This window comes from Ranitomeya imitator, chromosome 5 (assembly GCF_032444005.1).
Source record: "Ranitomeya imitator isolate aRanImi1 chromosome 5, aRanImi1.pri, whole genome shotgun sequence".
Classification (NCBI taxonomy): domain Eukaryota; kingdom Metazoa; phylum Chordata; class Amphibia; order Anura; family Dendrobatidae; genus Ranitomeya; species Ranitomeya imitator.
The window spans coordinates 33,132,057-33,159,060 of NC_091286.1; the positions used below are offsets into that span (position 1 = coordinate 33,132,057).

The following is a 27,004-nucleotide window of genomic DNA, read 5'->3' on the forward strand; positions in this document are numbered from 1 at the left end:
TATTTATGGGAATAATATTTTTTTTTTTCTGCTTTATTTAGGAATTTTTTTTTTATTTTTTTTTTTACAAGTGTGGAAATTTTTTTTTTTACTTTTTCACTTTGTCCCAGGGGGGGACATCACAGATCACCGATCTGACAGTGTGCACAGCACTCTATCAGATCGGTGATCTGACATACAGCCGGGCAGGATTAGAGCTGCAGCTGCAGCCTGATCCTGACCCGGAAGTGCTCCCTGCAGGACCCGGATGCAGCCCGGCGGCCATTTTGGATCCGGGGACTGCAGGGAGAAGACGCTCGGTACACGGTGAGCACATCACCGTGTACCGATCGTCTCAGGGAAGCCCGCAGGGAGCCCCCTCCCTGCGCGATGCTTCCCTGCACCGCCGGCACACCGCGATCATCTTTGATCGCGGTGTGCCGGGGGTTAATGTGCCGGGAGCGGTCCGTGACCGCTCCTGGCACATAGTGCCGGATGTCAGCTGCGATAGGCAGCTGACACCCGGCCGCGATCGGCCGCGCTCCCCCCGTGAGCGCGGCCGATCGCATATGACGTACTATCCCGTCCATGGGAATTAAGTCCCAGGTCACCTGGACGGGATAGTACGTCATATGGGATTAAGGGGTTAAATAAAAAAAAGAACCTAGACATGTTTGGTGTCTATGAACTTGTAAATCATAATGGCAGGTCAGTTTTAGCAATTAGTGAACATGGTGGAAAAAAAAACAAAAAACTGTGGAATTGCACTTTTTTTGCAATTTCTAGACACTTGGAATTTTTTTCCCGTTTTCCAGTACACTATATGTTAAAAGCAATAATGTCGTACCAAAAGTACAACTTGTACCACAAAAAACAAGCCGCTCTCCCTGCTCAAACCACAGCGAGGGCGCCGCTCTCCCTGCTCAAACCCCAGCGAGGGCGCCGCTCTCCCTCCTCAAACCCCAGCGAGGGCGCCGCTCTCCCTCCTCAAACCCCAGCGAGGGCGCCGCTCTCCCTCCTCAAACCCCAGCCAGGGCGCCGCTCTCCCTCCTCAAACCCCAGCGAGGGCGCCGCTCTCCCTCCTCAAACCCCAGCGAGGGCGCCGCTCTCCCTCCTCAAACCCCAGCGAGGGCGCCGCTCTCCCTCCTCAAACCCCAGCGAGGGCGCCGCTCTCCCTCCTCAAACCCCAGCGAGGGCGCCGCTCTCCCTCCTCAAACCCCAGCGAGGGCGCCGCTCTCCCTCCTCAAACCCCAGCGAGGGCGCCGCTCTCCCTCCTCAAACCCCAGCGAGGGCGCCGCTCTCCCTCCTCAAACCCCAGCGAGGGCGCCGCTCTCCCTCCTCAAACCCCAGCGAGGGCGCCGCTCTCCCTCCTCAAACCCCAGCGAGGGCGCCGCTCTCCCTCCTCAAACCCCAGCGAGGGCGCCGCTCTCCCTCCTCAAACCCCAGCGAGGGCGCCGCTCTCCCTCCTCAAACCCCAGCGAGGGCGCTGCTCTCCCTCCTCAAACCCCAGCGAGGGCGCCGCTCTCCCTCCTCAAACCCCAGCGAGGGCGCCGCTCTCCCTCCTCAAACCCCAGCGAGGGCGCCGCTCTCCCTCCTCAAACCCCAGCGAGGGCGCCGCTCTCCCTCCTCAAACCCCAGCGAGGGCGCCGCTCTCCCTCCTCAAACCCCAGCGAGGGCGCCGCTCTCCCTCCTCAAACCCCAGCGAGGGCGCCGCTCTCCCTCCTGGTTTTGCCACTGCTGACTAAAAATGCTCCAGACTAAACCTGACCGTGACATTAGCTCTTTTTTCTTAAGCCACTAGGAAAGTTTTATTTAGTATGAATTCATTGTATTTACTACTTTCAGTTGTTTAAAGTTGGAGTGCGTCCTAAACTCCCCCAAAATACGGTATTATATTATCAAATTTTAAAACTATTCTTACGTGATTCAAACTCTTTGACCGACAGATACCTCTCCGATGACGTTCTTTCTGGATGCAATTTCTGAGATTTAAAGAGAAAAAAAATTAATACTTTTTTTTTTCAACAAAACACTAGTTTTTGTTTTTTTTTGGAGGGGGCGGGGGGGGGGGGGGGGGAGGTAAAAAAAATGAAAAAAAAAATAAAGAATCATAATTTGACGATCTCCCTCCCCAAGTTTCTGTACTCCATTTTTTTTTCTAAACTATCGCCACGAGGCCGTATTATGATCTTCCTCCATCTGCATGTATGATGATCTGAAAAATAGCAGGGTTTATTTAAATATATAATTTCCCTTTGTTTCCGATAGATCCGGATAAGTGCGACCGGCAGGTTGGACTTCGAGGTAAGTGAATCGGCTCGCTGGTGACAGTTGAAACGCGCCGTTCAGCTGGTGGCCTTAGGCCAGGACTTTGTAATCTTGCCCATTAAATATGGATTTGCAGGTGGCTCCGCAGCTGAGGTTAAGAGGATGGGATTTTGCATATTCCGCTTTGACAAAGTCTACGGTGTTTGTCTTTTCCTACAAACTCGCCATCACTGTCTTCCCAGAAAAGATCATTTGTTTGTGCGCCATAAGACAGTACGCTCCGGGCAGAGCCGCTCCACTCTTGCCACGTCAGTTTTCTTTTGTAGAAAGACTTTAAATGATATTAAAAAAAAAATAAAAATCTTTACGGCCCCGACACTTTCCAGCAGCGCTTTAGAAACCGGTATTAAAATATTCCTGCAAATCGTGGCGGCTGCACGCTAACTCTGTCTTTTACTATAACCTTGGAAATAATAAGCCTGGATTTTAACACCAAAAAGAATTAAAAAAAAGTAAATAAAATAAATAAAAATACTAATATTATATAATATATTAATTATATAATATATTAATTATATAATATATTAATTATATAATATATTAATTATATTATATATGAATTATATTACAATATATATATAATATATATGAATTATATTACAATATATATATAATATATATGAATTATATTATAATATATATATATATATATTATAATATATATTTTAATTAATATATATATAATATTATATATATATATATATATATATATATATATATATATATATATATATATATATATATATATATATATATATATATATATATATAATAATTTTTTTATTCCTATCTAAAATGAACTGTGCTAAAAATGTTATGAAAATTGCAAAGCTCCTCTTCAATAGGCTCTGTGCCACACAGGCTACTGTTTGGGAAGACATAGAAATTAAAAAAAAAAAAAAAAAAGTTTTGTCTTTTTTAATTTTCAGCATATCCATCAACTCAGATAACAGCCACAAACTCCTCGTCAGAACCAGAGCGACGAGATCTATGCCGCAGCCAGGCTATACGAGTCTCCCCGCCCCAGGACAGATACGCCGTAAATCTTTCCAAAGCAGGAGAAGCAGGGACTTCCTCGGCGGCCTCACCTGTTTGGCCAATATCCTTGCAGTAAGTCTTACGGTTTCCGAGGGGTTCCAGTTCTGTCCGTACGCGCACATGGAGGAGCATTCCAACTTGTGCATGGGCCAGTCACCTTTCTACATCAGCAGAAAAGAAAAACAAGGATATAGTCATCTCCTCTATAGACAAAAGGTTAAGGGAAATAGGTTTCCTCTACAAATAAGAGGATGAGATTCTACAAAAGAAAAAAAAACAAAAAATAAATAACACACATACAAATAACCTGGTGTGAAAAAAAAAAAAAAAAAAATCTTCAGAACATCCATAAAAACAACAAACACGGCTTTACTGAGGAGAATGGAAGAGAAGTGTTGACGTCCTAAACAAGTCAGACGACAGGCATCTTACACACGAGACATGGGGTCCCATAGTAAAGCTCTAATACTTAAAGTAAAGAAAATGACGCTGTTGGCATCATGCAGTACACTGAACCCTAAAAAAAAAAAAAAAAAAAAAAAAGGTTGACTTGTCCTCTGTTTAGGACCCTCATATCTAGGTCAGAGGGTTCAAAGAGCATCTCTGGCTCCATCAGGAGGACTTGTCCTCCTTGATATGAATGTGTAATGATTTATTTCACCTGCGGGGGCGCTGCAGGAAAATGAAATGCTTACTACTATATTTTCCCTCAGATTACAGCACATCACTAGGGATCTAAACAAGGAGGACACTGATTAATTCACTATGAAGGAACTCCAACAAGTAGGGTTGAGTGATATCTATACATAACAAAAGGGATAAGTTTGCCAATAGTCTATAGATATCTCTCAGATTGGCCAAAAAGTTATACCCCAGACGGTACTGTTTTTAAATATTTTTTCTAATTAAAAAAAAAATAAAAAGTATAATTAAACCCCAATTCGGGGAAATACCTGGGTTTCCACGGTTTAGGCACATCAGGGGCTCTGCAAACACAATATGGTGTCCACTATGTATGCAAGCCAATTTTGTGCTACAAAAGTCTAATAGTGCTCCTTACATTCTGTGCCCTTCCATGCACCCAAACAGTAGTTTTCCCCCACATATGGTAATATCAGCTTACTCAGGAGAAATTGCATAACAAATTGTATGGTCCATTTTCTCTTGTTACCCTTGTAAAAATGTAAAATTTGGAGCTAAATTAACATTTTTGCGGGAAAAATGTAAAATGTGTTTTTTTCCCCCACATTGCTTTAATTCCTGTGAAGCACCTGAAGGGTTAATACGCTTCTGGAATGTGCTTTTGAGCACCCTAAGGGGTGCAGTATTTAGATTGGTGTTACTTTTGGGTGCTTTCTATCATAAAGGCCCCTCAAAGTCACTTCAAACACGAGGTGGTCCCTAAAAAAAAAAAAATATGGGTTTTGTAAATTTTGTTGGAAAAATTAGAAATTGCTGATCAACTTTTAACCCTTATAACATGCCTCTGCTTACAACGCCTTCATGACTCGTGGAGGAGAATCCATTTTGATTTCTTGACCAGTGAAATTTAGGTAATGCAGCAAAACCAGTCAGGCCAGAAGCCTGACAAACAAGATGGAAGAACTAGAAGCAGAAATATCTACAGGTAACTTTGACATAGTGGGAATAACCGAGACATGGTTAGATGAAAGCTATGACTGGGCAGTTAACTTACAGGGTTACAGTCTGTTTAGAAAGGATCGTAAAAATCGGAGAGGAGGAGGGGTTTGTCTCTATGTAAAGTCTTGTCTAAAGTCCACTTTAAGGGAGGATATTAGCGAAGGGAATGAGGATGTCGAGTCCATATGGGTTGAAATTCATGGAGGGAAAAATGGTAACAAAATTCTCATTGGGGTCTGTTACAAACCCCCAAATATAACAGAAAGCATGGAAAGTCTACTTCTAAAGCAGATAGATGAAGCTGCAACCCATAATGAGGTCCTGGTTATGGGGGACTTTAACTACCCGGATATTAACTGGGAAACAGAAACCTGTGAAACCCATAAAGGCAACAGGTTTCTGCTAATAACCAAGAAAAATTATCTTTCACAATTGGTGCAGAATCCAACCAGAGGAGCAGCACTTTTAGACCTAATACTATCTAATAGACCTGACAGAATAACAAATCTGCAGGTGGTTGGGCATTTAGGAAATAGCGACCACAATATTGTGCAGTTTCACCTGTCTTTCACTAGGGGGACTTGTCAGGGAGTCACAAAAACACTGAACTTTAGGAAGGCAAAGTTTGACCAGCTTAGAGATGCCCTTAATCTGGTAGACTGGGACAATATCCTCAGAAATGAGAATACAGATAATAAATGGGAAATGTTTAAGAACATCCTAAATAGGCAGTGTAAGCGGTTTATACCTTGTGGGAATAAAAGGACTAGAAATAGGAAAAACCCAATGTGGCTAAACAAAGAAGTAAGACAGGCAATTAACAGTAAAAAGAAAGCATTTGCACTACTAAAGCAGGATGGCACCATTGAAGCTCTAAAAAACTATAGGGAGAAAAATACTTTATCTAAAAAACTAATTAAAGCTGCCAAAAAGGAAACAGAGAAGCACATTGCTAAGGAGAGTAAAACTAATCCCAAACTGTTCTTCAACTATATCAATAGTAAAAGAATAAAAACTGAAAATGTAGGCCCCTTAAAAAATAGTGAGGAAAGAATGGTTGTAGATGACGAGGAAAAAGCTAACATATTAAACACCTTCTTCTCCACGGTATTCACGGTGGAAAATGAAATGCTAGGTGAAATCCCAAGAAACAATGAAAACCCTATATTAAGGGTCACCAATCTAACCCAAGAAGAGGTGCGAAACCGGCTAAATAAGATTAAAATAGATAAATCTCCGGGTCCGGATGGCATACACCCACGAGTACTAAGAGAACTAAGTAATGTAATAGATAAACCATTATTTCTTATTTTTAGGGACTCTATAGAGACAGGGTCTGTTCCGCAGGATTGGCGCATAGCAAATGTGGTGCCAATATTCAAAAAGGGCTCTAAAAGTGAACCTGGAAATTATAGGCCAGTAAGTCTAACCTCTATTGTTGGTAAAATATTTGAAGGGTTTCTGAGGGATGTTATTCTGGATGATCTCAATGAGAATAACTGTTTAACTCCATATCAGCATGGGTTTATGAGAAATCGCTCCTGTCAAACCAATCTAATCAGTTTTTATGAAGAGGTAAGCTATAGGCTGGACCACGGTGAGTCATTGGACGTGGTATATCTCGATTTTTCCAAAGCGTTTGATACCGTGCCGCACAAGAGGTTGGTACACAAAATGAGAATGCTTGGTCTGGGGGAAAATGTGTGTAAATGGGTTAGTAACTGGCTTAGTGATAGAAAGCAGAGGGTGGTTATAAATGGTATAGTCTCTAACTGGGTCGCTGTGACCAGTGGGGTACCGCAGGGGTCAGTATTGGGACCTGTTCTCTTCAACATATTCATTAATGATCTGGTAGAAGGTTTACACAGTAAAATATCGATATTTGCAGATGATACAAAACTATGTAAAGCAGTTAATACAAGAGAAGATAGTATTCTGCTACAGATGGATCTGGATAAGTTGGAAACTTGGGCTGAAAGGTGGCAGATGAGGTTTAACAATGATAAATGTAAGGTTATACACATGGGAAGAGGGAATCAATATCACCATTACACACTGAACGGGAAACCACTGGGTAAATCTGACAGGGAGAAGGACTTGGGGATCCTAGTTAATGATAAACTTACCTGGAGCAGCCAGTGCCAGGCAGCAGCTGCCAAGGCAAACAGGATCATGGGGTGCATTAAAAGAGGTCTGGATACACATGATGAGAGCATTATACTGCCTCTGTACAAATCCCTAGTTAGACCGCACATGGAGTACTGTGTCCAGTTTTGGGCACCGGTGCTCAGGAAGGATATAATGGAACTAGAGAGAGTACAAAGGAGGGCAACAAAATTAATAAAGGGGATGGGAGAACTACAATACCCAGATAGATTAGCGAAATTAGGATTATTTAGTCTAGAAAAAAGACGACTGAGGGGCGATCTAATAACCATGTATAAGTATATAAGGGGACAATACAAATATCTCGCTGAGGATCTGTTTATACCAAGGAAGGTGACGGGCACAAGGGGGCATTCTTTGCGTCTGGAGGAGAGAAGGTTTTTCCACCAACATAGAAGAGGATTCTTTACTGTTAGGGCAGTGAGAATCTGGAATTGCTTGCCTGAGGAGGTGGTGATGGCGAACTCAGTCGAGGGGTTCAAGAGAGGCCTGGATGTCTTCCTGGAGCAGAACAATATTGTATCATACAATTATTAGGTTCTGTAGAAGGACGTAGATCTGGGGATTTATTATGATGGAATATAGGCTGAACTGGATGGACAAATGTCTTTTTTCGGCCTTACTAACTATGTTACTATGTTACTATGTAATATAACACAGGTGTTCTCCGCTTTGGAAAATTCTTTTTCAACAGAAAGGTCCTAATAAAATGGAGTACTATGCCTTCCAGTGTTCAATCAGTGGGGGAACCTGGCAGCAAAATGAAACGTTTTCCTTGCAGCGCCTCCGCAGGACAAATTAAGCATTGCACAATATCCATTGAAATTAAGGTGTCATTCTCTCGATCTAAAAATGGGGAAAATTGCAAATTTCTTGCAAAAAAAAAAGCTTTATTTTATTAACAAGTAAATTGTAATCGGTTCTTAACAAACACTAATTTTATGGTTTGATGCGGCCGAACACAGATTTTTTAAAATCTAATGGGGAACTTATCAGATGGGAGAGGCAACCGCCGCTGCATTCATGGACAATGGGGTTACCCAAAAAAAGCGAGTGCAGCCCCGGACAGCCACAAAAATTAATGCCCCTCAATTCTAAAGTGGACAAAAGTGGCCTGTTCTGCTGATCGTTCCGGGTTCCACAGGTCACAGTCCCACTAATCAATAGACAAGGGTTGTCAATTAAAAGTCAACCAACTAATGCTTTGGACAGAACTTAAGATTTCCTTCCTTTTGTATTTTGGATCTCAATTTTGGAAAAGGGAAAGAAAAAAAAAAAAATTAATTTATTACTGAATTAGGCTTTTCCCCTGTAGCCATTTCTAATTAACCCCTTCAAGACCCAGCCTATTTTGACCTTAAAGACCTTGCCGTTTTTTGCAATTCTGACCAGTGTCCCTTTATGAGGTAATAACTCAGGAACGCTTCAACGGATCCTAGCGGTTCTGAGATTGTTTTTTCGTGACATATTGGGCTTCATGTTAGTGGTAAATTTAGGTCAATAAATTCTGCATTTATTTGTGATAAACACGGAAATTTGGCGAAAATTTTGAAAATTTCGCAATTTTCACATTTTGAATTTTTATTCTGTTAAACCAGAGAGATATGTGACACAAAATAGTTAATAAATAACATTTCCCACATGTTTACTTTACATCAGCACAATTTTGGAAACAAAATTTTTTTTTGTTAGGAAGTTATAAGGGTTAAAATTCGACCAGCGATTTGTCATTTTTACAACGAAATTTACAAAACCATTTTTTTTAGGGACCACCTCACATTTGAAGTCAGTTTGAGGGGTCTATATGGCTGAAAATACCCAAAAGTGACACCATTCTAAAAACTGCACCCCTCAAGGTACTCAAAACCACATTCAAGAAGTTTATTAACCCTTCAGGTGCTTCACAGCAGCAGAAGCAACATGGAAGGAAAAAATGAACATTTAACTTTTTAGTCACAAAAATTATCTTTTAGCAACAATTTTTTTATTTTCCCAATGGTAAAAGGAGAAACTGAACCACGAACGTTGTTGTCCAATTTGTCCTGAGTACGCTGATACCTCATATGTGGGGGTAAACCACTGTTTTGGCGCACGGCAGGGCTTGGAAGGGAAGGAGCGCCATTTGACTTTTTGAATCAAAAATTGGCTCCACTCTTTAGCGGACACCATGTCACGTTTGGAGAGCCCCCGTGTGCCTAAAAATTGGAGCTCCCCCACAAGTGACCCCATTTTGGAAACTAGACGCCCCAAGGAACTTATCTAGATGCATAGTGAGCACTTTGAACCCCCAGGTGCTTCACAAATTGATCCGTAAAAATGAAAAAGTACTTTTTTTTCACAAAAAAATTCTTTTAGCCTCAATTTTTTCATTTTCACATGGGCAACAGGATAAAATGGATCCTAAAATGTGTTGGGCAATTTCTCCTGAGTACACCAATACCTCATATGTGGGGGTAAACCACTGTTTGGGCACATGGTAAGGCTCGGAAGGGAAGGAGCGCCATTTGACTTTTTGAATGAAAAATTATTTCCATCGTTAGCGGACACCATGTCGCGTTTGGATAGCTCCTGTGTGCCTAAACATTGGCGCTCCCCCACAAGTGACCCCATTTTGGAAACTAGACCCCCCAAGGAACTAATTTAGATGCCTAGTGAGCACTTTAAACCCTCAGGTGCTTCACAAATTGATCTGTAAAAATGAAAAAGTAATTTTTTTTCACAAAAAAATTCTTTTCGCCTCAATTTTCTCATTTTCACATGGGCAGTAGGATAAAATGGATCATAAAATTTGTTGGGCAATTTCTCCCGAGTACGCCGATACCTCATATGTGGGGGTAAACCACTGTTTGGGCACTCGGCAGGGCTCGGAAGAGAAGGCGTGCCATTTGACTTTTTGAATGGAAAATTAGCTCCAATTGTTAGCGGACACCATGTCGCGTTTGGAGAGCCCCTGTGTGCCTAAACATTGGAGCTCCCCCACAAGTGACCCCATTTTGGAAACTAGACCCCCCAAGGAACTTATCTAGATGCATATTGAGCACTTTAAACCCCCAGGTGCTTCACAGAAGTTTATAACGCAGAGCCATGAAAATAAAAAATAATTTTTCTTTCCTCAAAAATGATTTTTTAGCCTGGAATTTCCTATTTTGCCAAGGATAATAGGAGAAATTGGACCCCAAATATTGTTGTCCAGTTTGTCCTGAGTACGCTGATACCCCATATGTGGGGGTAAACCACTGTTTGGGCGCACGGCAGGGCTCGGAAGGGATGGCACGCCATTTGGCTTTTTAAATGGAAAATTAGCTCCAATCATTAGCGGACACCATGTCACGTTTGGAGAGCCCCTGTGTGCCTAAACATTGGAGATCCCCCAGAAATGACACCATTTTAGAAACTAGACCCCCAAAGGAACTAATCTAGATGTGTGGTGAGGACTTTGAACCCCCAAGTGCTTCACAGAAGTTTATAACGCAGAGCCATGAAAATAAAAAAAAAAATTATTTTCTCAAAAATGATCTTTTAGCCTGCAATTTTTTATTTTCCCAAGGGTAACAGGAGAAATTGACCCCAAAAGTTGTTGTCCAGTTTCTCCTGAGTACGCTGATACCCCATATGTGGGGGTAAATCACTGTTTGGGCACATGCCGGGGCTCGGAAGTGAAGTAGTGACGTTTTGAAATGCAGACTTTGATGGAATGCTCTGTGGGCGTCACGTTGCGTTTGCAGAGCCCCTGATGTGGCTTAACAGTAGAAACCCCCCACAAGTGACCCCATTTTGGAAACTAGACCCCCAAAGGAACTTATCTAGATGTGTGGTGAGCACTTTGAACCCCCAAGTGCTTCATAGAAGTTTATAATGCAGAGCCGTGAAAATAATAAATACGTTTTCTTTCCTCAAAAATAATTATTTAGCCCAGAATTTTTTAATTTTCCCAAGGGTAACAGGAGAAATTTGACCCCAATATTTGTTGTCCAGTTTCTCCTGAGTACGGTGATACCCCATATGTGGGGGTAAACTACTGTTTGGGCACATGCCGGGGCTTGGAATTGAAGTAGTGACGTTTTGAAATGCAGACTTTGATGGAATGCTCTGCGGGCGTCACGTTGCGTTTGCAGAGCCCCTGATGTGCCTAAACAGTAGAAACCCCCCACAAGTGACCCCATTTTGGAAACTAGACCCTGAAAGGAACTTATCTAGATGTGTGGTGAGCACTTTGAACCCCCAAGTGCTTCATAGAAGTTTATAATGCAGAGCCGTGAAAATAATAAATACGTTTTCTTTCCTCAAAAATAATTATTTAGCCCAGAATTTTTTATTTTCCCAAGGGTTACAGGAGAAATTGGACCCCAAAAGTTGTTGTCCAGTTTCTCCTGAGTACGCTGATACCCCATATGTGGGGGTAAACCACTGTTTGGGCACACGTCGGGGCTCAGAAGGGAAGTAGTGACTTTTGAAATGCAGACTTTGATGGAATGGTCTGCGGGTGTCACGTTGCGTTTGCAGAGCCCCTGGTGTGCCTAAACAGTAGAAACCCCCCACAAGTGACCCCATTTTAGAAACTAGACCCCCCAAGGAACTTATCTAGATATGTGGTGAGCACTTTGAACCCCCAAGTGCTTCACAGACGTTTACAACGCAGAGCCGTGAAAATAAAAAATCATTTTTCTTTCCTCAAAAATTATGTTTTAGCAAGCATTTTTTTAGATTCACAAGGGTAACAGGAGAAATTGGACCCCAGTAATTGTTGCGCAGTTTGTCCTGAGTATGCTGGTACCCCATATGTGGGGGTAAACCACTGTTTGGGCACACGTCAGGGCTCGGAAGTGAGGGAGCACCATTTGACTTTTTGAATACGAGATTGGCTGGAATCAATGGTGGCGCCATGTTGCGTTTGGAGACCCCTGATGTGCCTAAACAGTGGTAACCCCTCAATTCTACCTCCAACACTAACCCCAACACACCCCTAACCCTAATCCCAACTGTAGCCATAATCCTAATCACAACCCTAACCCCAACACACCCCTAACCACAACACTAACCCCAACACACCCCTAACCCTAACCACAACCCTAATTCCAACCCTAACCCTAAGGCTATGTGCCCACGTTGCGGATTCGTGTGAGATATTTCCGCACCATTTTTGAAAAATCTGCGGGTAAAAGGCACTGTGTTTTACCTGCGGATTTTCCGCGGATTTCCAGTGTTTTTTGTGCGGATTTCACCTGCGGATTCCTATTGAGGAACAGGTGTAAAACGCTGCGGAATCCGCACAAAGAATTGACATGCTGCGGAAAATAGAACGCAGCGTTCCCGCGTGGTATTTTCCGCACCATGGGCACAGCGGATTTGGTTTTTCATATGTTTACATGGTACTGTAAACCTGATGGAACACTGCTGCGAATCCGCAGCGGCCAATCCGCAGCCAAATCAGCACCGTGTGCACATAGCCTAATTCTAAAGGTATGTGCACACGCTGCGGAAAACGCTGCGGATCCGCAGCAGTTTCCCATGAGTGTACAGTTCAATGTAAACCTATGGGAAACAAAAATCGCTGTGCCCATGCTGCGGAAAAACTGCACGGAAACGCAGCGGTTTACATTCCGCAGCATGTCACTTCTTTGTGCGGATTCCGCAGCGGTTTTACAACTGCTCCAATAGAAAATCGCAATTGTAAAACCGCAGTGAAATGCGCAGAAAAAAACGCGGTAAATCCGCCATAAATCCGCAGCGGTTTAGCACTGCGGATTTATCAAATCCGCAGCGGAAAAATCCGCAGAGGACCAGAATACGTGTGCACATTCCTAACCCTAACCCTAGCCCTAACCCTAACCCTAACCCTACCCCTAACCCTACCCCTAACCCTACCCCTAGCCCTACCCCTAACCCTACCCCTAACCCTACCCCTAACCCTACCCCTAACCCTACCCCTAACCCTAACCCTAACCCTATTCTAACAGTGGAAAAAAAAAAATTCTTTATTTTTTTATTGTCCCTACCTATGGGGGTGACAAAGGGGGGGGGGTAATTTATTATTTTTTTTATTTTGATCACTGAGATAGATTATATCTCAGTGATCAAAATGCACTTTGGAACGAATCTGCCGGCCGGCAGATTCGGCGGGCGCACTGCGCATGCGCCCGCCATTTTGGAAGATGGCGGCGCCCGGGAGAAGACGGACGGGACCACGGCTGGATCGGTAAGTATGATAGGGTGGGGGGGGACCACGGGGGGGGGGATCGGAGCACGGGGGGAGGAATCGGAGCGCGGGAGGGGTGGAACGGAGCGCGGGGGGCGTGGAACGGAGCACGGGGGGACTGGAATGGAGCACGGGGGGGTGGAACGGAGCACGGGGGGGGGTGGATCGGAGTGCAGGGGGGGTGATTGGAGCACGGGGGGGTGATTGGAGCACGGGGGGAGCGGGCACGAGCACGGGGGGGAGCGGAGCACTGGACGGAGGGGAGCCGGAGCAGTGTCCCGGCCAGATCGGGGGGGTGGGGGGGCGATCGGAGGGGTGGGGTGGGGGCACACTAGTATTTCCAGCCATGGCCGATGATATTTCAGCATCGGCCATGGCTGGATTGTAATATTTCACCCGTTATAATGGGTGAAATATTACAAATCGCTCTGATTGGCAGTTTCACTTTCAACAGCCAATCAGAGCGATCGTAGCCACGAGGGGGTGAAGCCACCCCCCCTGGGCTAAACTACCACTCCCCCTGTCCCTGCAGATCGGGTGAAATGGGAGTTAACCCTTTCACCCGATCTGCAGGGACGCGATCTTTCCATGACGCCGCATAGGCGTCATGGGTCGGAATGGCACCGACTTTCATGACGCCTACGTGGCGTCATGGGTCGGGAAGGGGTTAAAACCTATCCTCAGGCAGGATCACACAAAGTTGAAGAAAAAGTGACCGGCATTTTAAATTTTGGATGATTAATAGATTTAAAAAAAAATAAAAAATTTAAATAGGACTTCTTTGAAGCAACCACCCAAATTTATTGAAAAGTGGGCTTCTTAAACAATGGAGAAAAAAAAAATCCAGAATTCAAAGATGTGTGGTCTTTTCAGTTACATTCACAGAATGTCTGAAATAACTGAGGTATATTTTATCAAATTAGGCTACTTTCACACTAGCGTCGGATTCCGACACTAGCGTTTGTTGCGCCGCACAACGGGGACAGCGGATGCATTTCTCCGGCGCATCCGCTGCCCCATTGTGAGGTGCGGGGAGGTGGGGGCGGAGTTCCGTCCGCGCATGCGCGGTCGGAAAAAGCAGTCCGTCGACTGCAAAAAACGTTACATTTAACGTTTTTTGCTCCCGGCGGTCCGCCACAACACGGCGCAACCGTCGCAAGACGGTTGCGACGTGTGTCAATACGTCACAATGCGTCGGTAATGTAACTATGGGGCAAAAACGCATCCTGCAAACAACTTTGCAGGATGCGTTTTTTCCCCTAAACGACACATTGCGACGTATTAAAAAAAACGCCAGTGTGAAAGTAGCTTTAAATGACATTTTGGAGATCGTGCAGGAGACATTCACCATATTTATAAAAGGCGCACACACTATGCCGCTAGTTGCCTTAAATGTACTTTGCAGAATGCAACATATGCTCTTGGCACAACTGAGACCAAATAGAACGACTTGTTCCTTCTTCCCATATTATGGATAAACATGGCATCATGGAAATCACATCTTCATTTACAAATTTGCTATGTTAGTATATTGCAGCACCATGTGCCGACGGATTGCATTTATGCAGATAAGACAGCACCTTCAGACAACCTCCTCTTACACGAGGCACCGCCCCCGAGGAGCTGAAGTGGAACTGTCGTCTACATATCTCCCATTAAAATCAATGGGGTTGGAGGAAGTTAAGTTATTCAGTAGTTACAGGGGTTGTTGCTCCAGACACCAAAGTCTAGAAGGGGGTCAAAATTTTAGGCTCCTACTATGGTCCATAAGATCTAGAATCAACCCCTTGGAAATCTTCACTAAGTGGATGGCAAGCACTTCTAGCAGCGCACGGGAGCCGTGATGGCCCAGCAGGCAGAAGCTTTACTCAAAAGTAAAACTGCACACTGATCGCCAGCTGCGATACCTATGCGGAGCACAACAGTGGAGATGACTGTCATGCTGCTGCTCCCTGCATAAGCAATGACTGAGAAGACAGTGACCAGTATAAGGATTACACTGTTACATTGTTATCTCAGTCTTTCACTCCCTATGCAGAGTGCTGCAGTATGACAATCTGTACTTTTGCACTGTGCATAGGCAGCAACAGAGATACCATAGGACAGGATGCCCAGGTTTTAGTGAAGACTTTAGTAAGAATGTTTTGTGTTAGATTTTAGAATGTGGAATAAAGGAGCGAGATTCCCAATTATGAGCAGGATTTCTACTGGAATAGATCCTCTGGAAATAAATAATAATAACAAATAATGTCTTACCTGACAGTCCACATTGCAATAAAAGGCCTGCTTGCATTTGCCACATTTTGAAAGCCCTTCTTTCCTTAAAAAAAATTAATAAAAAAACAGCAATTACAGACTAATACTTATTAGAACTTTATTAGATTTAGTCATTATATTGTACATGAATAATTCAACATTATGTCAGGACTGTGACAGTGACTCTACCCTTTGTATAATGTCTAGAGAAGGGAGATATCGATTTAAAGGTGCAAAATTTTAATGAAGCCCAATTGCAAAAAATGATTTTTAGCCTCAAATAAATGCAGTTGGTGGGAAAAAAAAAGTCAGATGGAAAATCCCTTTAAGCTGATGCGGAGATTTTAAGGGCACGTTCAGGAAACGCTGAGTGTTTGACACTGCATAGAGCCGCAGCGTCAAGATGTTACAGCATAGTGGAGGGGATTTCATGAAATCCTGTCTCCACTATGTGGTAAAACACGCAGCCAGCAGACCCGCGAAAACGCACATGCGACGCGTCTTTTCAGAACGCAGCATGTCTGTTTACAATGCGGTGACGCTCCGTCGCCGTGCCATAAATTTACCATAGACCATCATTAGATGTGGCAAAACCGCATATACTGATTAGTCACATGCGTAGAAACGGTGTACACACAGCTTACTACACATGTCTGCCGGCTCTCCTGTCCCGCCGCCGGAAGTCCCTCGTTCACTGCAGTTCTTGCGATAATTTATCTCATCTCCGGTCACTAGTCTGGTTCTCACAAACAGCTGATCAGCTGATTGGAAGAACGCTGCAGTGTAGGCGATCACTGGAGACTCATCTCCGGCGATCATCTACAGGCTCTGCTACATCTGGATGTCAGGCAATTAAAACGAGTGTCCCATGACGATCTCCCGTGGAGAGCAGCCACATCAGCTGATGTGACCGCTCTCCAGGAATACAATGATGTAAAGTATCCTTCCACAATGTATTCCCCACAATGTATTCTTCCGTCCCTGTGAGAAAATAGTCCCTAGTCTCACTTGTGGCACTGCTGTGTGGGAATGTTCCCACACAGCTTTGCCATAAAGTGAGACTCTGAACTAAGGTAACCTCAGTGATACACTGCAGGAGCCATTGTGTCCTGTCTGTGTCACTGAAGGGCCTATAGAGCAGTGACATCACCCGATGTCACTGTTCTATAGGGGAGATTGTCCTGGGACATTCGTTATTAATTGGACTACGGCGGAAAGTATACGGTTGGTTTATTATTTTAATTTTTTATGCAGGCGATCGAGTATGGTAAGTATGGTAAAATTAAGAATATTAAAATACTTTTTTCTGGCTGTGTCTATTTTTTTTAACCCTTTCACTACTCTAGGATTAATAATGGATAGGTGTCTTATTGACGCCTCTCCATTATTAACCAGGCTTAACGTCACCGTACAATAGCAAGGTAACATTAACCCCTTATTACCTCATATCCCACCACTACTCGGGAGTGGGAAGAGAGGGGCTAAGTGCCGGAATTGACACATCTTACAGATGTGCCATTTCTGGGGCGGCTGCGGGCAGGTATTTGTAGCCCGGGTAGGGGGGCAATATCCATGGCCCCTCTCCAGGATATGAATATCAGCGCAGCCTTTCTGGCTATAAAATATAGGGGGACCCCACGTCATTTTTTTGGGGGTCCCCTTAATTTAATAGCCAGTAAAGGCTACGCAGATATCAGCGGGCTGATATTCATAACCTAGAGAGGGGCCATGGGTATTACCCCCTTCCCAGGCTACAAATATTGGCCCCAGCCGTCGGCTTTCCCCATCTGGCGCAGAAAATTGCGCGGGAGCCCACGCCATTTATTTTTTTTAAATTAAACATATTGCGTTTAAGGCCAGCGTCAATACCAGGCACTGCCACAGGCACTCGGGACCAGAGCGTTCAGCTGCATAGAAATACATGCAGCCGCACGCTCCTCTTCCGAGTGCCGGTGGCAGTGCCGGGTATCGAAGCGAGAGACTTGTGCGAGTTTCTTGCGGGTGTGACCCCGGCCTAACGCAGATTTCGTTTGTCTTTATTTAAGGCTGGGATCACACATGCGAGAAACTCGGACGAGTCTCGCATCTTAATACCCGACACTGGCGCCGGCACTCGGGAGTGGAGCGTGCAGCTGCATAGAAATACATGCAACTGCACGATCCGCTTCTAAGTGCCGGCAGCAGTGCCAGGTATTAAGATGCGAGACTGGTCTGAGTATTATTAAACACAATAGGTTTTTAAAAAAATTTTGAAAAAAAAAAAAAAAAGGCGTGGGAGCTCCCACGCAAATTTTTGCATCAGAGAGGGAAAACCAGCGCCTGGGGGACTGATGTTTGTAGCCTGGAAAGGGGTTAATACCCATGGAGCTTCCCAGGCTATGAATATCAGCCCGCAGCTGTCTGCATAGCCTTTACTGGCTATAAAAATAGGGGGAACCCCCCAAAAAAGACGTGGAGTCCCCCTATATTTTATAGCCAGAAAGGCTACGCAGACAGCTGCGGGCTGATATTCATAGCCTAGAGGGGGGCCATGGATATTGGCCCCCCGGGCTACAAATACCAGCTCGCAGCCGCCCCAGAAATGGCGCATCTGTAAGATGCGCCAATTCCGGCACTTAGCCCCTCTCTTCCCACTCCCCTGCAGTGGTGGGATATGGGGTAGTAAGGGGTTAATGTCACCTTGCTAATATAAGGCGACATTAAGCTGCGTTAATAATGGAGAGGTGTCAATATGACGCCTATCCATTACTAATCCTATTGTAGTTAAAGTGTAAAAATAAATAAAGATACAGCCAGAAAAAAGTATTTTATTATTTTTAATTTCACCATACTTGAGCGCCTGCAAAAAAGTAAAAATAAACCAACCGTATACTTACTTTCTGCCGTAGTCCAATTAATAACGAATCTCCCCTATAGAACAGTGACATCGGGTGATGTCACTGCTCTATAGGACCCTCAGTGACACAGACAGGACACAATGGCTCCTGCAGTGTATCACTGAGGTTACCTTAGTTCAGAGTCTCACTTTATGGCAAAGCTGTGTGGGAAAATTCCCACACAGCAGTGCCACAAGTGAGACTAGGGACCATTTTCTCACAGGGGCGGAGGAATGCATTGTGGGGAATACATTGTGGAAGGATACCTTCCATCATTGTATTCCTGGAGCCCCTGGAGAGCGGTCACATCAGTTGATGTGGCTGCTGTCCACGGGAGATCATCGTGGGACACTCGTTTTAATTGGATATCTGCGGATCAGGGAGTATAGTGTTTGTTTATTATTTGTTACAGGTGACAATGGCTTTGGGGATCAAGGTGACAAGGTGATGGTGAGTACGTACTCTGTTTAATGTACTGTATGTTTATATGTATGTACTGAATGTTGCATGTTCTGTATGTATGTACAGTATGTTGCATGTCGTATGTTGCATGGAATATGTTGCATGTCGCACGTCACATGTTGTATGTTGCATGTCGCATGTGACATGTTGCATGTCGTATGTCGCTCGTCACATGTTGTATGTGGCAAGTTGCATGTCGTATGTTGCATAGTGTATGTTGTGTGTTGTATGTGTACACAGTCTAGACGAGTCCGGCTCTGCTACATCTGGATGCCTGAGATCCAGATGTAGCAGAACCTGTAGATGATCTCCGGAGATAACTCTCCAGCGATCACCTACACTGCAGCGTTCTCACAATCAGCTGATAAGCCGTTTGTGAGAACCAGACTAGTGACCGGAGAGAAGTTAGCGCGAGAACTGCGGTGGACGAGGGACAAGTGAGCCGGCAGACATGTGTAGTAAGCTGTGTGTACACCGTTTCTACGCATGTGACTAATCATTAGGTGCGGTTTTACCGCATCTAATGATAGTCTATGATAAACTTACGGCGCAGCGACGGAGCGTCACCGCATTGTAAGCAGACATGCTGCATTCTGAAAAGACGCGCCGCATGTCTGTTTACACGGGTCTGCCGCCTGCGTGTTTTACCGCATAGTGGAGACAGGATTTCATGAAATCCCCTCCACTATGCTGTAACATCTGGACGCTGCGTGTTTGATGCTGCGACTCTACGCAGCGTCAAACACGCAGCGTTTCCTGAACATGTATGTTGCCTTTTCTTAAGATTCTCTAGCTATAGTAGTTTTATTTCGCTTTAGAAAATCATCCAATTATAAAAAACAAAAATGTCGATACAATTTATCCCTGTTACCGTAATATAAAAATAATTTTCAGTGTATAAATTAAAAAGAATCTAAAACAAATAAAAAAAAGAAACATTCCCACACCAAGGACTTCCAATGTTCCCTATCCACATATTATCAGTCATTGTTCTGCTTCCAAAGAAGGCATCTGAGACACAGCAAGAGGGATCTGGTTTGTGTCGGACGCCTCTCCGCAGCAAATAACACCGGCTATCTTAAGTTGGCTTGAAGATTACAAACACTTGGCCGGAAAAGGAAAATCTGCTCGTTTTGATTATTAGATCCAAGATAAATATATAAAAAAATAAAATATATGGGATGGTAATGGAGGAGTGGAATCAGTGCCCAATGGCCTTTGTCCAGAAGAATCTGCGTATTAAACCACATTATGGGCCCAAATCTGAACAAAAATTGCAAGCTTAACCCCTTCATGACCCAGCCTATTTTGACCTTAAAGACCTTGCCGTTTTTTGTAATTCTGACCAGTGTCCCTTTATGAGGTAATAACTCAGGAACGCTTCAACGAATCCTAGCGGTTCTGAGACTGACTGTTTTTTCGTGCCATATTGGCCTTCATGTTAGTGGTATATTTAGGTCGATAATTTTTGCGTTTATTTGTGAAAAAAATAGAAATTTGGCTAAAATTTTGAAAATTTCGCAACTTTCAAATTTTGAATTTTTATTCTGTTAAACGAGAGCGGTATGTGACACAAATTAGTTAATAAATAACATTTCCCACATGTCTACTTTACATCAGCACAATTTTGGAAATAAAATTTTTTTTTTGCTAGGAAGTTATAAGGGTTAAAATTTGACCAGCGATTTCTCATTTTTACAACGAAATTTACAAAACCATTTTTTTTTTTAGGGACCACCTCACACTTGAAGTCACTTTGAGGGGTCTATATGGCTGAAAATACCCAAAAGTGACACCATTCTAAAAACTGCACCCCTCAAGGTGCACAAAACCACATTCAAGAAGTTTATTAACCCTTCAGGTGCTTTACAGCAGCAGAAGCAACATGGAAGGAAAAAATGAACATTTAACTTTTTAGTCACAAAAATTATGTTTTAGCAACAATTTTTTTTATTTTCCCAAAGGTAAAAAGGGAAACTGGACACCAAAAGTTATTGTACAATTTGTCCTGAGTACGCCGATACCCGATATGTGGGGGGGAACCACTGTTTGGGCGCACGACAGGGCTCGGAAGGGAAGGAGCACCATTTGACTTTTTCAATGAAAAATTGGCTTCAATCTTTAGCGGATACCATGTTGTGTTTGGAGAGCCTCTTTGTGCCTAAATATTGGAGCTCCCCCACAAGTGACCCCATTTTGGAAACTAGACCCCCAAGGAGCTTATCTAGATGCATAGTGAGCACTTTGAACCCCCAGGTGCTTCACAAATTGATCTGTAAAAATGAAAAAGTACCGTTCACAAAAAAATTTCTTTTAGCCTCAATTTTTTCATTTTCACATGGGCAACAGGATAAAATGGATCCTAAAATGTATTTGGCAATTTCTCCTGAGTACACCGATACCTCACATGTGGGGGTAAACCACTGTTTGGGCACATGGTAAGGCTCAGAACGGAAGGAGCGCCATTTGACTTTTGAATGAAAAATTGGCTCCAATCGTTAGCGGACACCATGTCACGTTTGGAGAGCCCCTGTTTGCCTAAACATTGGAGCTCCCCCACATGTGACCCCATTTTGGAAACTAGACCTCCCATGGAACTAATCTAGATGTGCGGTGACCACATCAAACCCTCAAGTGCTTCACAGAAGTTTAGAACGCAGAGCCGTGAAAATAAAAAATAATTTTTCTTTCCTCAAAAATTATTTTTTAGCCCACAATTTTTTATTTTCACAAGAGTAACACGAGAGATTGAACCCCAAAAGTTGATGTCCAGTTTCTCCTGAGTACGCTGATACCCCATATGTGGGGGGGGAACCACTGTTTGGGCACATGCCGAGGCTCGGAAGGGAAGTAGTGACTTTTGAAATGCAGACTTTGATGGAATGGTCTGCGGGCATCACGTTGCGTTTGCAGAGCCCCTGATGTGCCTAAACAGTAGAAACCCCCCACACGTGACCCCATTTTGGAAACTAGACCCCCCCAAGGAACTTATCTAGTTATGTGGTGAGCACTTTGAACGCCCAAGTGCTTCACAGAAGTTTATAACGCAGAGCCGTGAAAATAAAAAATCATTTTTCTTTCATCAAAAATGATGTTTTAGCAAGAAATTTTTTATTTTCACAAGGGTAACAGGAGAAATTGGACCCCAATAATTGTTGCCCAGTTTGTCCTGAGTATGCTGGTACCACATATGTGGGGGTAAACCACTGTTTCGGCACACGTCAGGGCTCAGAAGTGAGGGAGCACCATTTGACTTTTTGAATGCAAGATTGGCTGGAATAAATGGTGGCGCCATGTTGCGTTTGGAGACCCCTAATGTGCCTAAACAGTGGAAACCCCTCAATTCTAACTCCAATACTAACCCCAACACACCCCTAACCCTAATCGTAACCCTAACCACAACCCTAACCACAACCCACCCCTAACCATAACCACAAGCCTAATCTTAACCCCATTTCCAACCCTAGCCCTAATTCCAACCCTAACCCTAAGACTATGTGCCCACGTTGCGGATTCGTGTGAGATTTTTCTGCACCATTTTTGAAAAATCCACAGGTAAAAGGCACTGCGTTTTACCTGCGGATTTACCACGGATTTCCAGTGTTTTTTGTGTGGATTTCACCTGTGGATTCCTATTGAGGAACAGGTGTAAAACGCTGCAGAATCCGCACAAAGAATTGACATGCTGCGGAAAATACAACGCAGCGTTTCCGTGCGGTATTTTCCGCACCATGGGCACAGCGGATTTGGTTTTCCATAGGTTTACGTGGTACTGTAAACTTGATGGAAAACTGCTACTAATCCGCAGCGGCGAATCTGCTGCGGATCCGCAGCCAAATCCGCATCATGTGCACATAGCCTAATTCTAACCCTAACCCTAGTGGGGAAAAAAAAAAATATTTTCTGTATTTTATTTTTGTCCCTACCTATGGGAGTGATAAAGGGGGGTTTATTTATTTATTTTTTTTATTATTTTGATCGCTGTGATTCTATCACAGTGATCAAAATGTACTTGTAACTGTTAGGAGTCGAGTTTCCTCTGCTGCACAGGGGGAATCTCGATCCGTGTCTGCTGCGGTCTCCCATTCAGCATCGGCCGCAGTGGGGTCTGCTCAGCGGAGACATTGCTCCCAGCGTCTCGCTGAGGCTGATTCGGTGCATAGGATCACTACTGCCTTTTCTGGCATTCCTATGGTACCCTGCACTGATCTGCGGCGAGCAGGCCTCTCTGGGACTAAGTCCTTATTTACACACACTGAGCATGCCCAGGGCAAGGTCTCCCATTGGAGGTCGAGGGTCACATGTTCGGTCACATGTTCAGGTACTGCAGCGCATCCCATTGGTCCTCCAGGAAGGTCCTGAAAGGGCAAAACTTTGGTAGCAGCTTCCTGTGCTGTAACTATATAAACTGCGCATGACCGCACGGCCATGTGCTAGTATCGTCTTTTGTCATATGCTTTGCGCCAATGTGGTCATGCGTTTGTATGTGTTCAGGGACCCGGCTGAAATAAGCCCCTAGAATGCTGGCTCCTCCGGCGAGGAGATTGTGTATGCATGCATGACCACTCACTGCTCACATCTGGGTAGTTGGCCTGTGCCTCTATGAAAGTCTAACAGGGCACAGAGCCTGCCTCTCGCGGTTACTCTGTGAAGCTAACAGAGTTGGTATATACCGCCATATAGAGCCGCCATTATTTAGCAGCAGGTACTTTCCTGCACGGTGGATCCCGGGTTGCGAACGCACCAATTCCATTTAATAAACAATATATTTGGTGCGTTCCGCCAACCCTAACAGTATACTAGCGCCAGGATCTGGCTAAGTAATGGCGAATGAACAGCGATTGCAGGGGTACATCCAGCTGCTGGAGGGCCGGTTGGCATCTCTTGAGCGTGCAACCTCGGCGGTGGATGTTACCGCAATAGCTGTTCAAGCTGCTAGCGTGGCTGCAGCAGCTTTACCCACTGCCACCTCTGTTCCGACCCCATCTCACCTTCCTTTGCCTGAGAGATACTCTGGGGACAGTAAGTCCTGTAGGGGTTTCGTGAGCCAATGTGGTATACACCTCGAGCTCCTGGCTGCACGTTTACCTACTGAGCGGGTAAAGGTGGGATTCATAATCTCCCTCTTGTCGGACAGAGCGTTGGAGTGGGCTACGCCGCTGTGGGAGCGCAACGATCATGTGGTGCGGAGTGTTCCTCGGTTTCTGGACTCTCTGAAACAGGTCTTTTTAGGACCTCAAGTCACCCATGATACAGCGCTCCAACTGCTGGCTTTGACTCAGGGTTCAACCACGGTCAGCCATTTTGCCGTTCTCTTCCGGACATTAGCGTCTGAGTTGGAATGGCCAGATAAAACCCTCATTCCCGTATTTTGGAGGGGGCTGGCTGACCATGTGAAGGACGCTTTGGCCACTAGGGAGATTCCCGCCACACTGGAGGAGCTCATAGCCATATCTACTCGCATAGACCTTCGTTTTCACGAGCGAAGGTTGGAGCGAGCCCAGTGTAGGCAGAGGCTTCGGCTGGCTCCCACCTTCGCCAAACCTTTGGAATCTCCAGTCCAGGCGTCCGAGTCACATGAGGCCTTAGGGGTGACACGAGCGGGATCCAAGTCTCAGTCTGCCCGTGCACATAAGGTCCGTCATGTTTGCCGGCAGTCAGGACATCTTGCCTCCAAGGGTCCTCAGCGGTCGGGGGAACGTCAGCATCTAGTGGCAGTTGGAGGAGGTACACTAGACACGGCGACGTTTGCCTCAAAGTTGTCCTTCAAGGGGACAATTACCATAGGCCCATCCACTCTTATGGTCAAGCTATGCGTGGATTCTGGGGCAGAGGGTAATTTTATGTCTTCCTCTTTTGCCCAGCGTCACGCAATACCCTTGGTGATGCTCGCCAAGCCTGTAACCGTTCGAGTGGTAAATGGGTCAACACTACCCTCACAGATGACCCACCAAACCATTCCTTTCACGCTTTCTGTGTCTCCATCACATCAGGAGATAATCTCCCTATTAGTCATTCCTGAGGGAATTGATGAGGTCCTGTTGGGGATACCATGGCTTCGCTACCATTCTCCTCATATTGAGTGGTCCTCTGGGAGAATTTTGGGATGGAGTAAATCCTGCGAGGGTAGATGTCAGAGGGAGTGCGTTCAGGTTGCTACTACACAGGTACCCGCAGATCTTTCCTCTCTCCCCAAGCACTATTGGCCCTATGCAGACGTGTTCTCCAAAAGAGCTGCGGAGACCCTTCCGCCTCACCGCCCCTATGACTGTCCTATTGACCTCTTGCCTGGTGCTGAGCCTCCCCGGGGTCGAGTCTATCCGTTATCTCTCCCGGAGACGGAGGCAATGTCTTAGTACATCCAAGAAAATCTGGCAAGAGGATTCTTTTAGGAAGTCAGTGTCACCGGCAGGGGCTGGGTTCTTCTTCGTACAGAAGACTGGAGACTTACGTCCATGCATAGACTACAGGGGTCTTAACGCCATCACCGTTAAGAACAAGTACCCATTACCCCTGATATCTGAGCTGTTTGATAGGCTACGGGGAGCGAGGGTATTTACGAAGTTAGATCTGCGGGGTGCTTACAACCTGATTCGCATCCGTGAGGGGGATGAATGGAAGACGGCTTTTAACACCAGGGATGGGCACTATGAATATCTGGTGATGCCCTTTGGGCTCTGTAATGCCCCAGCCGTTTTACAAGACTTTGTGAACGACATCTTCCGGGATATGCTCACCACCTCGGTCGTAGTCTATCTGGATGATATTCTCATCTTCTCTCCAGATATTGACTCCCATCGGAGAGATGTTCGCAAAGTCTTTGACCTCTTACGGGCAAACTCCCTCTACGCCAAGTTAGAGAAGTGTGTGTTTGAGCAGGAGTCCTTGCCTTTCCTTGGTTACATCATCTCTGCCCAGGGTTTGGCTATGGATCCTGCCAAGCTACAGGCTGTAATGGACTGGCAGGAACCCCATTCTCTCAAAGCGGCGCAGCGCTTTATGGGGTTCATTAATTACTATCGCCAGTTCATTCCACACTTCTCAACTTTGGTAGCTCCCTTGGTTGCCCTCACCAAAAAGGGAGCAAATCCCAAGTTGTGGTCAGAGGAGGTCTCCAAAGCCTTTCTCTCGATCAAGTCACTTCGCTAGTGCTCCCATCCTACATCGCCCCGATGTTGATAAACCATTTATCTTGGAGGTGGATGCCTCATCCGTTGGTGCTAGAGCAATCCTTTTCCAAAAGGATGCTCAAGGTCGGAAGCATCCTTGCTTCTTCTTCTCCAAGACCTTCACACCAGCGGAGAGGAATTATTCCATCGGGGACAGGGAGTTGCTAGCCATGAAGTTGGCTTTTTCAGAGTGGAGACATCTCTTGGAGGGAGCTCGCTTTCCCTTCCAAGTCTTCACTGACCACAAGAACTTGGTATATCTACAAACGGCCCAGCGGCTGAATTCTTGCCAGGCTAGATGGTCCCTGTTCTTCTCCCGGTTCCATTTTACTCTCCATTTCCTCTCCGGGGAGAAGAACGTTCGTGCTGACGCTCTCTCCCGCTCCGTAGTGTCATCGGAGGAGGAGGAGCCTCGGCTTATTGTCCCTTCTGAGAGCCTGAGAACTGTAGCTCCGGTTTCGCTTGAGTCTGTGCCCCAGGGCAAGACTTTCGTACAAGCTAACTTGCGACCGGAGGTTCTCTCTTGGGCTCACTCCTCCAGAGTGGGTGGGCATTTTGGGACCAAGAGGACATCTGAGCTTTTGGCGAGAACATACTGGTGGCCGCATATGGCCCGAGATGTCAGGGACTATATTCAGGCGTGCGTTTCTTGCGCCCAGAATCGGTCTCCTCGGCAACGGCCTGCTGGGTTGCTTTACCCTCTACCGGTGGCAGACAGGCCCTGGGAGATGGTCGGGATGGACTTTGTGGTGGGCCTACCCAAGTCGCGTGGCTGCTCCATTATTTGGGTTGTCACCGACCATTTCTCTAAGATGGTGCATTTAGTGCCGCTTCCTCGGTTACCCTCAGCACGGGCCTTGGCGGTGTTGTTCATTAAGCACGTTTTCCAATTG

The 27,004-nt window shown here is 45.1% G+C and overlaps 1 protein-coding gene across 1 annotated transcript in view; it reads right to left on the minus strand.

Annotated features, from left to right (window-relative positions):
• The window catches only part of SMYD2 (SET and MYND domain containing 2), a 59,011-nt gene that overhangs the window by 21,785 nt on the left and 10,222 nt on the right, over positions 1–27,004 (minus strand). The window contains exons 2-4 of the mRNA XM_069768505.1: positions 15,605–15,668; positions 3,396–3,506; positions 1,901–1,961 (exon numbers count right to left, since the gene is read on the minus strand). Of these exons, the coding sequence (XP_069624606.1) occupies positions 1,901–1,961; positions 3,396–3,506; positions 15,605–15,668 (236 nt within the window). The remainder of the gene's footprint in view (positions 1–1,900; positions 1,962–3,395; positions 3,507–15,604; positions 15,669–27,004) is intronic.